The sequence below is a fragment of the Augochlora pura genome, chromosome 5 (genome assembly GCF_028453695.1).
Source record: "Augochlora pura isolate Apur16 chromosome 5, APUR_v2.2.1, whole genome shotgun sequence".
Classification (NCBI taxonomy): Eukaryota; Metazoa; Arthropoda; class Insecta; order Hymenoptera; family Halictidae; genus Augochlora; species Augochlora pura.
In genome coordinates, this window is record NC_135776.1 from 16,303,918 (window position 1) to 16,318,877 (window position 14,960).

General features: G+C 49.2%; 2 protein-coding genes across 2 annotated transcripts in view; both read right to left on the reverse strand.

The window, feature by feature from the left end:
- Positions 1 to 3,309: 3,309 nt before the first annotated feature.
- On the reverse strand, positions 3,310 to 5,307 carry LOC144470062 (uncharacterized). The gene has a single exon (XM_078180867.1). It carries the CDS (start codon positions 5,305 to 5,307, stop codon positions 3,310 to 3,312), a length of 1,998 nt encoding a protein of 665 aa, XP_078036993.1.
- A 7,152-nt stretch (positions 5,308 to 12,459) lies between these two features.
- Carpb (Carbonic anhydrase-related protein B) overlaps positions 12,460 to 14,960 on the reverse strand; it is a 22,224-nt gene continuing 19,723 nt past the window's right edge. Inside the window, exon 9 of the mRNA XM_078180540.1 lies at positions 12,460 to 13,871. Coding sequence (XP_078036666.1) covers positions 13,767 to 13,871 — 105 coding nt within the window. The 3' untranslated portion in view covers positions 12,460 to 13,766. The remainder of the gene's footprint in view (positions 13,872 to 14,960) is intronic.

Below are 14,960 nucleotides of genomic sequence, written 5' to 3' on the forward strand. Positions count from 1 at the left end.
TATCGACCCCCTCCCCGCTCCACCAGCCGCGGAAACGTGATTTCACGAGGTTTTATTGGTTCCTTTGTCAGCGAAAATCGTCCGAACGTCTCGCGCAATTGATAAAGGCGGTGGAATTACATTTTCCTTCCCGAACGGCGCATCCTTGCCGATCCGGCAATCCTATTCCCTTGCAAGCGGCTACGCCCCCTCCTCCCGCCCCTCGAGTTTCACGGCGAATACACTTAGCAATTGGTATCAGTCGCCGAAATTCTTCGGCGTTTCCCTCGAATTGGAAAATGGACGGCGATCGAAAGACGGATCTCCCGGAAAATTCCGGTCTCCTTATGGGACGGTTCCCCCCACTCCGCGAGATTATTTGTCCAATATCCTTGGTATCTCGTCGACCACGTCCCTTCGCGTGAAACTTGATCATTGGTGTCCCAGAAAATTAATCTTTTGCGCTCGAGTGGCACCTCTGAAGCGCCAATGACGATTCTTATATAATTAACGAAATAATGTTGACATTGTTAAATACCATTCTGTTAAAAGCATAACAGTTTTACGAGTCACAAGACTCAATCTCATATAGCAAATTATACTAAGCACTATACTACAGTTGGTCAAAATAGCAATTTTGGATCTAAGCTTAAAATGGCTTCGAGTGCAAAGGGTTAACCCGCTCGACGCGCACTTGTTCACGAGTTTGTTTTGGCACCGGCCATTACAAGAACGCAAATTATTCTGCATGCGGTCGTGTCTTGAGCGTGCTTCTGTTATCTGGTCCCTGGGACAAGCGGAGTTTAACCCTTTTCGGTTGTGTTAAGTTTATGCATGGGTCATGTCATGCTGATCGGAATTAATCCTCGTCGAAGGAACGATAATATATAATGTGCAAAACTAAAGTTAAAGTTAATGTTTTTAAGGTTTAGACATATGTGACAAAATAATTTAAAAGGTAAATAAATAGCTTCGATCGCTGAATGCATATATGTTCGCAAAGGGTTAATTCTGTGGCTGCAAGGAAGATCACGTATTTTCGCTTTCGAGATGTCTCTTTAAATGTAAAATGATTTAATGCTACTACTACTTGGAAAAATTAAATAGCAATTTTCAATGGCACCTCAGAGTCACCGTTCGAATACAGAGAGTTAATATATATAATATATTTGATCATATTTTTTTCTTATACTTTGTTCTCTAAGTAATTAACGTGCTTCTCGTTTGTATAATAAATATCTACACGATGACAGTTAATTTAGTGACCAGTCACGAAGCTAGTTAACGAGATAGATACCGATTGTGAACATAAATGAGTTAAACTAGGGAGGCGAAAAGGTGCGAGAACGAATAGAATCGACAAAAGAAGATGACCGATTGGAGGATCGACGAGCCGATTCCGCGGAATAAATCGGAGACAGAACGCAATGTATATAAAATTCAATCGTTTTATTAATTGACAAAGTGTTCATAATGAATACCGGCGCGACGTGACGCGCCGGCCACGCTATAATACGTGTACTGCGATAACAAATATGTACACACGTAGAGTACGGTAACAAACTAGTGATACAGTTCGAGAATGAGTTAGGGAGATAACCGGTAACATTACTTCGTCCCCTCGTTCGGTCCTTCCTTCCGGCCGCGGAGGGGGACCCTCGGGATCATTTTATGTACAAACCACCTGGCTTCGTGGATATTGGCAACTAGAAGAGACTTAGATCTAGGGTGACACATGCTCTCTCATCGTACACACATCTTCTGCAGGCAGCCATTGTACGCCGACCAAGCATGCAAGCCAGACAAGCGAACGGACAAACGGAGGTCTTGTCTTCGCGAAACTGCGCGTTCCTCGGCCAGCTGCGCCGTCGTTCCGGTGCACGCGGGATTCCGGATCGTAGATTAGGCACCTTGGGAGCGATCTTCGTCGCCCTGCGGAGCAAACAGCGCGGTCGCCCTTCGTTTCACAACAGAAGTCCGTCGTTCTCGCACTTTGCCGTCGCTCTCGGACAATCCGCGCGCCTGGGCACGGCGTAGACCGTCGGAATCGACGCCCGTCGAACTCTCGTTCGATCGGCACAGTTCGTTCGACCGTGGCGGTAACCGAAACGTAGATCTTCGAGTCGCTGGACGAAGAATGTTGCTTAGAAACGAGCAGTCAAATGAATAAGGAACAAAACGGCCTTGGACCTCTTTCTTGCACACTTTGACACGCGATCGGGAAGACACATTGCGCCGAACAAGAGAACCTCGCGGGTTTTTTCTTTCCTATCTTCGTGGAGACCGATGGAGATCGTCGGATCTTCGCGGGCAGAAACGTGCAGCTTCGACATTCGATGTCTTAGATAATCGAGTAGGATGGACAGACATAACTGGAGTGGATTCGATCAAATATTCTGTATACTACTTTCGTAAACCTGCCGGACGTCTTTAATATACGCACAAGATACAAACGTTCTAGGTCCCTGTATGTAGACAACCATACTCAATGTACGCTTGCGGATTGGCTTTCTGGTGGTTAAAAATGTGAGCCGGTCGCGCACCAGGCGAACCAGGAACGCTTCACGAACCGGGAAATTAAAGAGTCGAGAGAAAAGGACACGGACCACTGTCACGCGTTGCCTCGCCTGGTGGACAAAACGGCTCACCGTATAAAATACAGTGTGAAGAACTGTCGACAACGAACACAACGAGCAATACCGTTCTACCCCTGCTCCCCGTCCGAATAGTGCTCGCATCAACGTAATGGAACGAAACACAGACATTTACAAATTGATACCTAGAGCGATCTCAACCGACCCTGAAGCGCTGAGTAAAATAAATCAGTGTAACAAACGAACGTAGTTTACACCAGATGAAGATAAAACATAGTATCATTCGACGGCTCTGGAAAAAAAAGGGAGCAGCGCTCTGCTTGCCGGATAGCTTCGCCATGTGGCGTTGACGTCGCTTCCCATTCGCTTACAGAGCCGGCGAAGTTATAAAAATTACTACGAAACGAAAGGCCGGAAGCTTTTGTTTTCTGCAAGTTCCACCTAAACGGCGAATAGGGGCCGAAACGCGCTAGCGAGCAGTTCCCGTGCCGGGCCGACCTGGTCACATTCCATCGACGGTATCGATCGGCACCGTGCTGTTCGCTGTTGCGAAGACTCTAATATAGATCAATGAGAGAATAATCCGAGGGCCCGGTTAGGGCCTGGCCGCTAGCGTGTCCGGACCTGATGGGAGTCAAGGAGTACGCGACTGAACGTGGGAGGAAAAGCGACGGATGAATAAGTATACCGACTATTTGTTCGAAAGCCGGTGCGTTCGGCGTGTCGGTGCGGGTCCTTACAGAGAAACGAACTCGTGCGGCGGCTGTATAATTCGCGGGGGCGGTGGCGGCGATAACCGCAGATCCACGTCGGTCAGGGAGAACGCGGAGCTGCCGTTGGCCGTGACACGGGGCCCCATATTGTCGTAAGGCGAGCAGAGGTCCGTGGACCTGAGGGCGCGCCGCGGAAGCGTCGCGAAGCTGGAGACGCTGGAGGCGGCCGCGACGGCGGTGCTCGACTTGTTGACCACGCCGCCGTGAACAGGCAGGTCCAACAGGTCCGGGTAGCATCGTTCGGAAGAGTCCTGCGGCACGGACACGGAGATGAAGATGTTACCGAAGATCCCGGCCGGGAGGACACCGTTCGTAAACTCCGGGGGCGGGGGCGGGAACATGGCGGCGCAGGGGACCGATCTGATCGCATTCGCGGCGCCACCGGCCACTTCCGGTCTGAGTCTTTCGATGGTGACGGTGGCGGCGCTCATGGGGTCGCAGATCGACCCCCTTTCCGCCAGCTCCAGGTCCCCGGAGCTGTAGGCCTCGACGATGCTCCCGTGGCCGCTGCCCTGCTCGTTGCTGTTCCCGGGCGTGGTCGTGGTCACGGACAGGTCCAGCAGCTTTTTCTCTTGGTCGCCGAAGCTGGTGCTCCCTTGCAGCTTGACCTTCTCGCGAGCACTCTGCCTGCGGGAGCCACCACAAACACAAAGCGCCAACAGAACCGCGGAGATCGAGGCGCACAGGGCCGCGGCCCCGCCGCCGGCTAAGCTGACCCACAGCAGCCAATTGTCACTCTGGGACAGCGTGGGCGCGGTGTACACTCGCGGGATTGCCACACTGACGGTGTCCCTGGCCAGACCGGCGATGTTCTTCGCGAAACAAGCGTACTCCCCGGCGTCCCCGTCGCTCGCATTGTAAACCGTCAGGTTGCTCCACCTGTCGGCTACCTTGTCGTTGGCCCTGCCGCCTGCGGACCGCTCGTTGCTGCCGGAGCTGACCTCGGAGGTCGCGTAAGCAATGTACGTCCCTGAATAGGATTGTTCGGCGGGCTTGGTGGCATTCACCGGACCGCCGTTCAGCTGCCACCAGACCTCCGGCTCCGGGTCCCCGGTGGCTAGACAAGCCAAGCTCAGGTTGCCGTTCACTTCCTCCTGGATGCTGTTTGCCAGAACAAAGACCACAGGCTCGCAGGCGAACTCGACCGGTTTCACGTCCTCCCACTTGCGACCCTGAAGCCGCGACGGCGATGAACACACTTGAGGCACGGAATACAGTTTGCTGGGCACGTCGGAGATCAGCCAGCTCCGGAAATCTCGGAGTCTGCAATCGCAGCTCCACCGGTTCCCGTCCATGGTCAGGGTCTTCAGACGCGGCAGGTTCGAGATCACTGCGGCGTCCACGTACTCCAGCTCGTTCTGATCGAGTCTCAGCGACTCTAGGCCAGTCAGATGCACGAACGCCTTACCGTGGATTTCCGACAGGGAACACCTCTGCAGCTCGAGGGTCCGCAGGTGCGCCAGAACCGGAAACTGGTGGCTCCTCAAGCTAGCCAGCGGGTTGCCGCTCAGGATCAGGATCCTGAGCCGCTCGTTGCCTAAGAACGTGCCCGGCTCCAGCGCCACCACGTGGTTGTCGGACAGGTCGATCTCCACGAGGATAGTCATGTTGCGGAACGAGTCCGCGTGGATGTGGTGGATGCCCGCGTTCCTCAGGAACACCTTCTGCAGATTCAGCAGGCCCGACCGCTTGAAGATCTCCGACTGCAGCGCCGGGATCTTGTTGCCGGAGAGGTCCAGCACCTGCATGTCCGGGTCCAGGGACGCCGGCAGCGATGTCAGCCCGGCGTTATGGCATAGCGCTGACTTCTTGCCCGATGTCCATCTGCAACTGCACACCGCCGGACAGTCCGTCCAATCCGGGAACGCGGCCGCCTTCGACAGCAACGCGTACGTGCCCAGCAGGAACAACAGGGACAGCAGGAGGTTCCCTCGGAGAGGGTGCTGCGTTGCCCCTAACATGCCACAGTCTGTTTCTCTTCCCCTCGATTAGAAGTCTGCAACATCGAGAAGACTGTCAACGAATTGTGTTCGCATGTGACGACAGGATACGAACGATTCGCCGACTCGTCGCGAGGGACTCCTCGGCTGAATGCTCTAATCTTGCGCCATGGGAAGTTCATTAATAAACGGAGAGCGAATCGGATTAATTCCTCTTGGTTGTTAAGCAGGACTATCGACCGAATGCTCTAATCGTCTTTGACTGCATAAAGACATTTTCATAGCCTTCTCTGCTAGCAGAATAATTCACAATTGAATTAGAGCTATTGATTTCAATTGAACCGATCAGATATTCGAGGGATACTTAATAATTCGATTGTAATTAATCATCAATTCAATGATACTGATGTATTAAGTAAACCGGAATATTCTGTCCGATAATGTTATTTCAATTGTCAATACAATAACGTTATTTACCAATTGCCATCGTGTTGGCAAGAGGTCATAAATAACGACAGAACGTATTTTGTACAGTGGATATTATTAATAATATTATTAAGTATTTATATTATAGATATATAGATATAAATACATAAATATAAATATATAAATATAGATATTATGATAGATATTATGAACAATATATTATTTTCTTTCGCTTCACAAACGAACCAAACCTTCCACCGTGCCTAATGAGAATCTATCTCAATATAGAAATACCAATATATTTTAATGTAATTAAATACGCATAGCGCAACTGTAGTACTACTACTACTATAAATCATAATATCGCATTACTTCACGTTTGCTAACGCAGTGCATACAGGGTATACTACAATTTGTGGTGCAACTAGAAAGAGGGCGATTCTACATGTAACAATATGTTGAGGAAAAGAATAACACGTTTTTATTCCAGGCTCTATTTTTGAAAAAAATTAAATGAAACACGCGAGCTTCATGAAGCCATAAATGAAGAAATGTTACTGTTTCATCTCCTCTTCTTGCATGTAGAATCAACTCTTTGCCGATCGTACCACAATTTTCGGTACACCCTGTATATTACCGTAATCATTCTGGTAATTAACCTGGCTTCGATATTTTAACTATTGAATTTCAACAATGCATATAATTCCAATAACAATAATAATGAACGCAGCATATCAGCTTTTAGTATTTGCTAACATATACAGGGTGTGTCAGAAGTCATAGAAGAAGTGAACAGGGGATGATATTACGTGAAAAAGGTAAGGATAATATTTTGTGTAACATTCCTTATCCGGGGCTCTGTTTCAAGAAAATCGACTTTAAAGTTTGTTCATCTTTGTAGAGGATTTAGTTGTCATCCATTGTTCCACCGTAGTTGCCTCCGTTTACAAACATTAATTGTTGCGAACCCACGCAATAAATGGAATCCCATCATTGTCAACGTTTGCAAACACGATCTCGAATGGAGGCAACTGCGGGTAGAAGAATAAACAACTAAATCCCTTAAAAACATGAACAAACTTTAAAGTCGATTTTCTCGAAAACTGAGACCGGGATAAAGAAATGTTACACTAAATTTTTTTCTTCACTTTTCCACGTAGACTATCCCCTGCTCGGTTGTGCTACGAATTCTAGTCCACCCTGTATAGTAAAATAACACAGGTGCTATATCGGCACTTGAAAACCCTTTAAAAATAACAACGAAAAAGGGAAACCGAAAACATAACCGATAAATGCCAGTATTTCCATATTTCGAACATTTGTACGGGTTACAAATGTATATGCGCATATAACATCGATATTTTTCTTTGTAATATCCAAGCGACGAAAAAAATGATTCAAAAAAATTAAAAGAGAAATAATCGCCACCGTTTTAACATTAATTTACCGCGGCAGACGAGTACCCCATTAAACTAACAACGAGGAAAGTATGGGTCCCGTGGGACCAGTGCTGAGGAATGAACTGTCGTCCCACCAGATTTTCGACAGGACTAAGCTTCCGTAAATCGAGCGGGGCTGAGCAGGGGCGGGGGTGCAGAAAATCATGGGAACAAGCTGGTATTAAAATAATCATCCGTTACGTTGGAGGGTACCGGTGCTCGGTGCGATGATTGAGCTCAACAATCCACGCGAAACGTTTGGAAACCTTCTGCATTGTTGGCCGGCCACTCTGTCATTTAAACCATTTGCGTTAGCATGTAAAATTACGCGTGATAATTTCCGGATTAAACACGCCCTCCGCGACATAAGCGTCGCTACTTAACGCGTTATTGTGCGCTGTTGATTAAACGCGACACGTGCTCCCGCCTCTCGTCGATTTTAATTCCTCTGTCGCAATGATCATTTCAAAAACAAATGTAAGCTCTGCGCCCGGCCCTCGGCGAGCAACAGCTCGCGTAGTCGCGTTTCACTCCAACAAGGCCCCGTTTACGTTCCCTTTGCCGCGCGTCAATTTGATCCCCCCTTGGTATGCTTTGCTCCTGTTTAACAGCAATTCGATTATCTTTACCGATTACAACGGCCCTGGTCGCTGCAACTGTTTTCCACGGGAGAAATCCGCCGCGAACGCGTGGCAGCGGACATGAAAAGAAAATTGGATCGCGCGTACCGAAGGAGAAACGAAACCTTTCAGCGTCGATAAACCGGGATGGAAATGATTACGATTGCGGTTGCGTTTAAAGAACTGCGTTAAAAGCCGCGAGACTCGCGGAGCCGTCTGTTTGCCCGGCAGGAAACCGTTCTTTTTGCGAGGAAGCGAGGTAACAATTTTTCTAATTAGTAATTATACTGGACGTGCGTGAAACGATTCGGGAACAGAGCCGGCCCCGGCTTGCTCTGCTGCTGGCAGGCGAATAAAACAGAATGAAAGAGACCGTTTCTATTACGAGACGTGAAAGCACTGTGCGGACTTTTTCGGAGAACGGGGGAGAGGGGTGGGCCGAGTAGCGGGGACATTATTTCGTGCGTTTTATTAGCGGTTAAACAGAACTAAGAGGAGGCATTTTGTTGGGTACCCGCGGCTCCAACTTTTTCCACGGAGGAATGATTAAAGGGGACCCAAAGTTCTGCGCGCTCGAATCGAAGATATTCGCGAGAGCAACGAAAGCAATCTCGTACGTTCGCCATAGCGAAAGAAGAATCCGCGACCCGATCGGAGAACGAGTGCCTGGATATTTTCGTCAAAGAGGACACCGTTGATAACGACGCACGCCCACGGGCGGTTTGCCTATATTTGTTTACGCGACGTCGAATATTAATGTGACAATCGAAATGGAAATCATCCGGAGGGAGCTAAACGGTGTCCCGGGGTTTGCTACGTCCGCTAAGTCGCCGGATACAAAAGCGAGGATAAAATCAGGAACAAAGGGATGAATGCGTTATCGACAGAATCGTGTACTTTTCAATTGTGGAAATTGAATTGACCAATGGGGCATTACCTCTCCTCCCGTCGGTCCACGAAAATCGTTCGACCGCCGTTGAAGCTTACCATTATTTAACAACGAGCGAACCAATCGCGCGGATGGACAAAGAAGATTGTAAAGCAAGGTTGCACAGCGAGCCGCTCGCCATGCGATTTTCATTTGCTACGAGATTTTCTCAAAGCTAATAGATGCGGAATTATTGGTGAAGCGACCAGCAGGATCGATTCGACGGTTCATTAATATCAATACGGATGAATACCTGAGCGCCGGATCGGCGGTGTATCGGATACATAGGCGGCATTAGTCGAATCGATTTCCCGACGCCAGGAGTAGAAGAGTCGACGCGAATATGATTATACTAATACGCTCGCGGAGATTTCGATTGATGATAGACAGTTTGCCTCGTATACCCGTGGCAGCGACGATTCCGGTTGGAATGCTTCGCGAAAAAATTCGAACCGGGGCAAACACAGATTCGATATCCCATTTAATTCTTAGACTGTTTGTTCGCGATCCCGAGCTTTCGGAGGCAAACTTCCGTCAGGCGATATCGATTAAAAAACTGATATTCTCTGTGTGCCCGGAGTGATAGAAAAATCGACGCGCTTTACAGTCGACGGTCTTTGTTTTAATTGCGACTCGAGACGCTGTCATTGCGAGCCGAAATGTTCCGCGCCGTGATACACATAGAAGTCTGCGAACAATGCGTTACTGTCGATCCATTCGAGCCAATCGTTCGAAGATAATACTTGCGACGTGGAGATGGAAACGCGCAGTCATTACGGAACAAAATGGAGCTGGCGGGTGGCTTGGGTGCAACAGTCGAGTTTTGCTGGATGGAAGCATCGGACATCGGTCATCGGGGATCGCGATCCGAACATCGGGAACGTGATTCCTCGGAAGCCTTGTCGGTGTTCTTACTTGATCGTCTCGTTTGGCCGCCACTAAGCATGCCGTCTGCGTGTCTGAATGGGGCCGTCATGCTTGCGTGGACGCTTCCATTGTTTCTCAGGGGCTTTCATTTCGCCGACCGGTCTCCTTCAGGCATCACGGACCTATTGTCCAAGGGTTCTTAGATTTCATTCTGATTAAGCGCGGCGTACGGTATTCGCGGTGCGCGCGGGCTGGCCTACTTCTCCGATTCCGTCTCGCCGGCCCTCTAATCTGCAACAAACAAAGAACAACAATCCCTCGATTATGTAACCTCCTTTTTTTTGTTTTATCTCTGGCTCCCTCTCACTCTCTGACTCCCCCTCTTTCCCCTCTCTCTCTCTCTCTCTCTCTCTCTATCTATCTATCTATCTCTCTCACTCTCTCTCCCCACTTGCTCCACCGTCTCTTTCTCGGTCTCCCGTGTTGCTCCGTCAGCTCTTCCTCTCGCTCGTTTTTCGTCCGCGAATCAAATCCTAGCATCAACGCGCCGGTGTGACCAAACAAACGATGCTCGAACGCGTTTTCGAGTCGATTACGGGTACGCGCAGCACGGAGAGCGTCGACGTTGTTTCTCGACGCAACGCGACACGACAACACGGCGACGCGACGAGACCCGACCCGAGCTCGCCGCGACCCGTCGTGCTCGTGGATATAGAGCCCGCTTTGATATCGGGCAACGAACGCGAATTTTCAAGCCCCTCCAGGACAGCAACCTCCGTCCCGGGCCATACGAGCGCTACCGGCCGCCTACTAAGGCATATTAATTGCTGACTCGGCTAATGGTATACCCGCGTAATGCGCCACGAAATTTATATCGATCATAAATTAGTCGTAAAACTCGGCTGCTCGAGGAGCACGCCGCGAGCCCAATAATTTTCAATCCCTCCGATATACGGAACAGCTCGGCGGCGTCCTTCCCCGCGACGCGAAGGACACCGCCGAGCTGATTGAATTCTTGCGAGCAACTTGGCTCCGACCATCGGCAGCGCGGTCGAACCGAAACGGTCGCGTATCGAATGAGGGTTAGTTAGCGGACGCCACTGGGGACCAGAAACGATGGCTCACCGGTTGTCGGAGATGACGATGACGATGACGACAACGACGACGACGACGGCGACGGCGACGACGATATTCCTTTGGCTCCTCGGGGAAACTCGGGTGCACCGTTTTCACTCGCAAACACCACAGTCTCTCCTGTCTCGGAGGCAGCCTGTCCTCTCCTCCCCCACCCGCGATCCGTGTCCCGTGTCTTCATTCACCGATTCACCGAGGACCCACGAGTCAAAGCGGTCGAAAGCGGACGAGAGCAGGCGAGAGCGGGCGAAAGCAGGAAGCCTTTCGAGTCCCAGAAACGGAAACAGACACGACGACGACGCACTTGTCAGCTTCTCCTCTCCACGCGTAGTATCGGCCCGTGCGGACTTGTGTTCGCCCGTTCTCACGAGAGGACACCCCCCACCTGTGCCGACGCGGGGTCGTCGACTGGCATCGAGCGTACTTTTCTATTATCCTCTTCGCCGATCAATCAATCCGGCTAACCGCCGCCAAAGTCGCCGACACAGGAGCCGCCGTATACACGAGAAGTATCGCCGATCCAGACGATTCCCAGCTCGGCTTGCCCATCCGTTTCAGCCCGAGCGTCTGAGCGTCGCTCTTCGATGGGAGATGCTGCGACCGCGCCGCTCCATCGAACATTTTCATCCCCCGAGCGCCGTGCGTCCGCCGGCGCCAGTTCGACCGTTCTTTTCCACAGGAGGCAACACCTGCTCCGTTTCCTCGAGAACACGACCTCGCGGACAAGCCGATCTTATCGTCCCGGCCGCGCACGGAGCCGAGTATCGCGATCGCTGCCCGTCCCCAGCACACACCACACGCGAAACCTGCAGATTTGCCGCAGAGGCCACCGACACGATGCCTCCGTGTCCCCGTGTCTGTTCCTCTCGCTTCCCCTTCTCCCGCTCCTCGGCCACCCGTTCCTCCCACGCCTCTCTCCTCGCTCCCGTCTCGATCTCCTCCCTCTCGCTGACTGTCCCTTTTCGACTCCCTTGCCGCATAGACGACCGTCCGCGGGCAGCACCGTCGAATTCTCTGGTTCAATGAAATCCGTTCCAACCCCTCGACCCCTCCGCCGGTCCACTCCGCCCTCTCGCCCTATAACCTTTCGACCCCGCTCTGCCCTTTTCCTCCTTGCGATTCCGCTCTCGCGCGAACCCTCTCGGGTCCGGCCGCCTCTGTCGACGACACGAAATCCTCGAGCTTTCAAGATTCCGCACCGTCCACCCTACGCGGGACACGCCAGCGGCACGGGAAGGGAAGAGGGGGGCAAGGAAGTCTACGAGAGGGGCCGAGGGTCTTGCTAACCTAAGACGCGCGGGGAATTAATTGCCGAGAGGATGCCGATGACTCGATCGATCCGCCAGAGAGGAGACAACCCCTCGCGACGCTTACGCTACCCTTTCCTCGCAGAAACCTGGTTTACCGATGGGGCGGTCGCGTGGGCGAGAGTTTTAAGGCGGCCCGAAAGGTGGAGGACCGTGGGGAAGCATCTGCTTCCAGCGGCTATCGATCGCCGTCGATTCGTTCGCGCTGCTGCTCGATCCGATCGCTGGGCTTCGACTCGACGGATATATCGTTCTCTCGTGAAATCGAGAGGTCTGCGTCGATTTTGGGTTCGTTGCGGGGACTTTGAGGGTAGAACGAAGCGGGCCTTGAACATACTATTTGATTTTCAATCTCTATTTGATATCCTAGTCACGACAACGTAGCACATGTTCTTTCGAATGGTTGCTCGCACGTGGTACCGATTCGATTATTAATTAAAGTGCATGCCTGCTTGTTGGTGTTTGCCTAACGCGTTCGCAGCCGGTGTGTGTAACCGCGTCTACACGCAGACTACAGCGATTCTACTCGGCACACGAAATGAAAGATAGAGAGAACATCTTCGAACACATTGTACATGTAATTGGACAGAGGGTGTTGTCTATGCGGATATACAAATTCGTGTGGCCTAATTTAAATCTAGCATGCTTCCGAGACGAACACGTTAAACCCTCTACGATGCGGGGCGTAACATCGATGCAACGCGTTTCCGTAACTAAGGAATTTATCGACAGCGGCTCGTGCTTACTTCGCGTCGACCGCCTTGTACAATGCTATTTTTGCACGCGTCCGTGCCACGGACGTTTTAAACAAAGCCGCTGCGAACGCTACGGAAATTCTACGAGTGTGTCGCGTTTTAGGAAAGATGGCTGCGAAGGCGTTACAGAAACTCTCGTGCCGAGAAAACGATAATAGGTATAACAGAATCGTCGTAACGAAAAGGATGCATGGATCAGATCGATAGGATTGTTGTCGCGCCGGTTCTCGATGTCGCACTTCCGTCTACGTTTTCAGCATTTTATTACAAGAATATAGTATAAACTTTCGTTTCGATAGGGTCTGTGTGGATGTGTGTCCTCTGTGTAGGTGTGTGCACCGTCGTCGCGTATGATCCGTGTTTTTCTTTTTATACATAAGAGTTGTCTCTCTTTCTCTCCCGCTCTCTCTCTCGCTCGCTCTCTCTCTCTCTCTCTCTCTCTCTCTCTTTCTCTCTCGTTTCTCCTTTCGCTCATGTCCCTGTCCCCCCTCGCACGCCAGGCCACGATAGTCAATAGCTTTCAATAGTTGATCGATATACGTATGATAATATATCTTGTGTAATCTTACGTTTTATCTTATCTCCGCTAAATTGTAATCTATATATATATAATATACATATATAGGTATATCTTCTGTGTAAGGTGTGTTATGTGTGTTTCTTTTTTTTTAAATCGTGTGTCTTCTGTTTTCTTTTCTCGTTACTGGAAACATACTTGGCAGTTCACCGGCAGTTCTAATAGTACAACGAAGCATATTTCATTTCCATTTCACCGTTTCTTCTCTCTTCATTCCTCTTTCTTCTGCCTCTTCTTCTTTCTCACTCGTTCTCTCTCGCGCATTCTTTCACTCTTTTTTACTCTCTCTCTCTTTCTCTCTTTCTCTCTCTCATGCTCGCACGCGCGATCTCAACGACGCGCGCCAAACGCCGAGACCGGACCGATCGGATCGACGAGGACCGCCGCGATCGAGCGAGTCTTATAATTGATATGTCAGTGGGTTTTCTTATTCTCTTATCAGCGAACCTCCAGCTCCTCTCGGGGAAAGCGTAGTTAACTGCAAAACGCCAGCCGTCTCCCTCGGCACCTCAAGGTTATTTCCAGCTGTTCGCTGCAACACAAATACAAGACTATCACGCTATCTGGTTATTATACCAATTACCGTATAGAACGGTAGGTATCAAAATGGCCGTGAGATCGGACAGTTCAGTGTATCGTTCGCAACCCTTTCTCGACGCTTTCCGGGCTGAAGTCGTGTACATCGTCGTCCATTATCACGGAATCGTATTAAGCCATTAACTGCCGTGGCAACTGTTTGGGAATTTTGAAATTTTACGTACGCTAACTTGGTACGAAGATTGCATCAGGTGTGTTTGATAGTTTAATGTTATTTTGCACGTATCAGTTGATATTGTTTATAACAGATATGATGCGTATTTTGTGTTTCGTTTCTTTTCTACAAGTTAACGAGGAAACATTAGTGAGTTAAACGCAAAGGTATTATCATATTTGGAATACGATATCTTTGGCTTGGTTTCCATATTGCAACTAAATACCATACGTAAATATGTAATTTAGAATATATAATTCATACATTCTCTACAATTTGAGTATAATTATATTGTTACACAATTTCTGTATGTATTTTACTCGTCGAAAATTAATGAGGAAGAATGTGGCAGTTAATGGGTTAATTGGATGACCCGTGAAGCAACAAGCAATAAACCTGTTTAATTTTTGCTTGAAACATGTAATTTAACTGTCTACTGCTGTTTTATCTTGTATCAAATACGATTTATGAATCCGGTCCTCGTCTAAGATTTTACCGAGACCTTTTTAATCATTTTGTTCTATCATCGATGTTATTACAACTGAAAAATATTATTGTTTAATGTTTGTACTATTGTTCGATAGATTGACGTTTCTAGATGACGCGATGAACTTGGAAATATTTATTTATTATAAATAAAAAATAATACGAGTACGCTAGTAATGTTCAATATATGCACGTAGCTATTACAAAACATCGTCCATAGGACAGTATGTTCTATAAATATTTTTTTTACAGGTGATTGTTATATAATAGTTGTTATGTCAATCAATTTATAAAGAACAATGTTCGAAGATATAGATAGAAGTATCGGCATCCATTTTCGTGTGCTCTATCTACTTTTTATAGCATTGTTTGCGTTACTGTTTC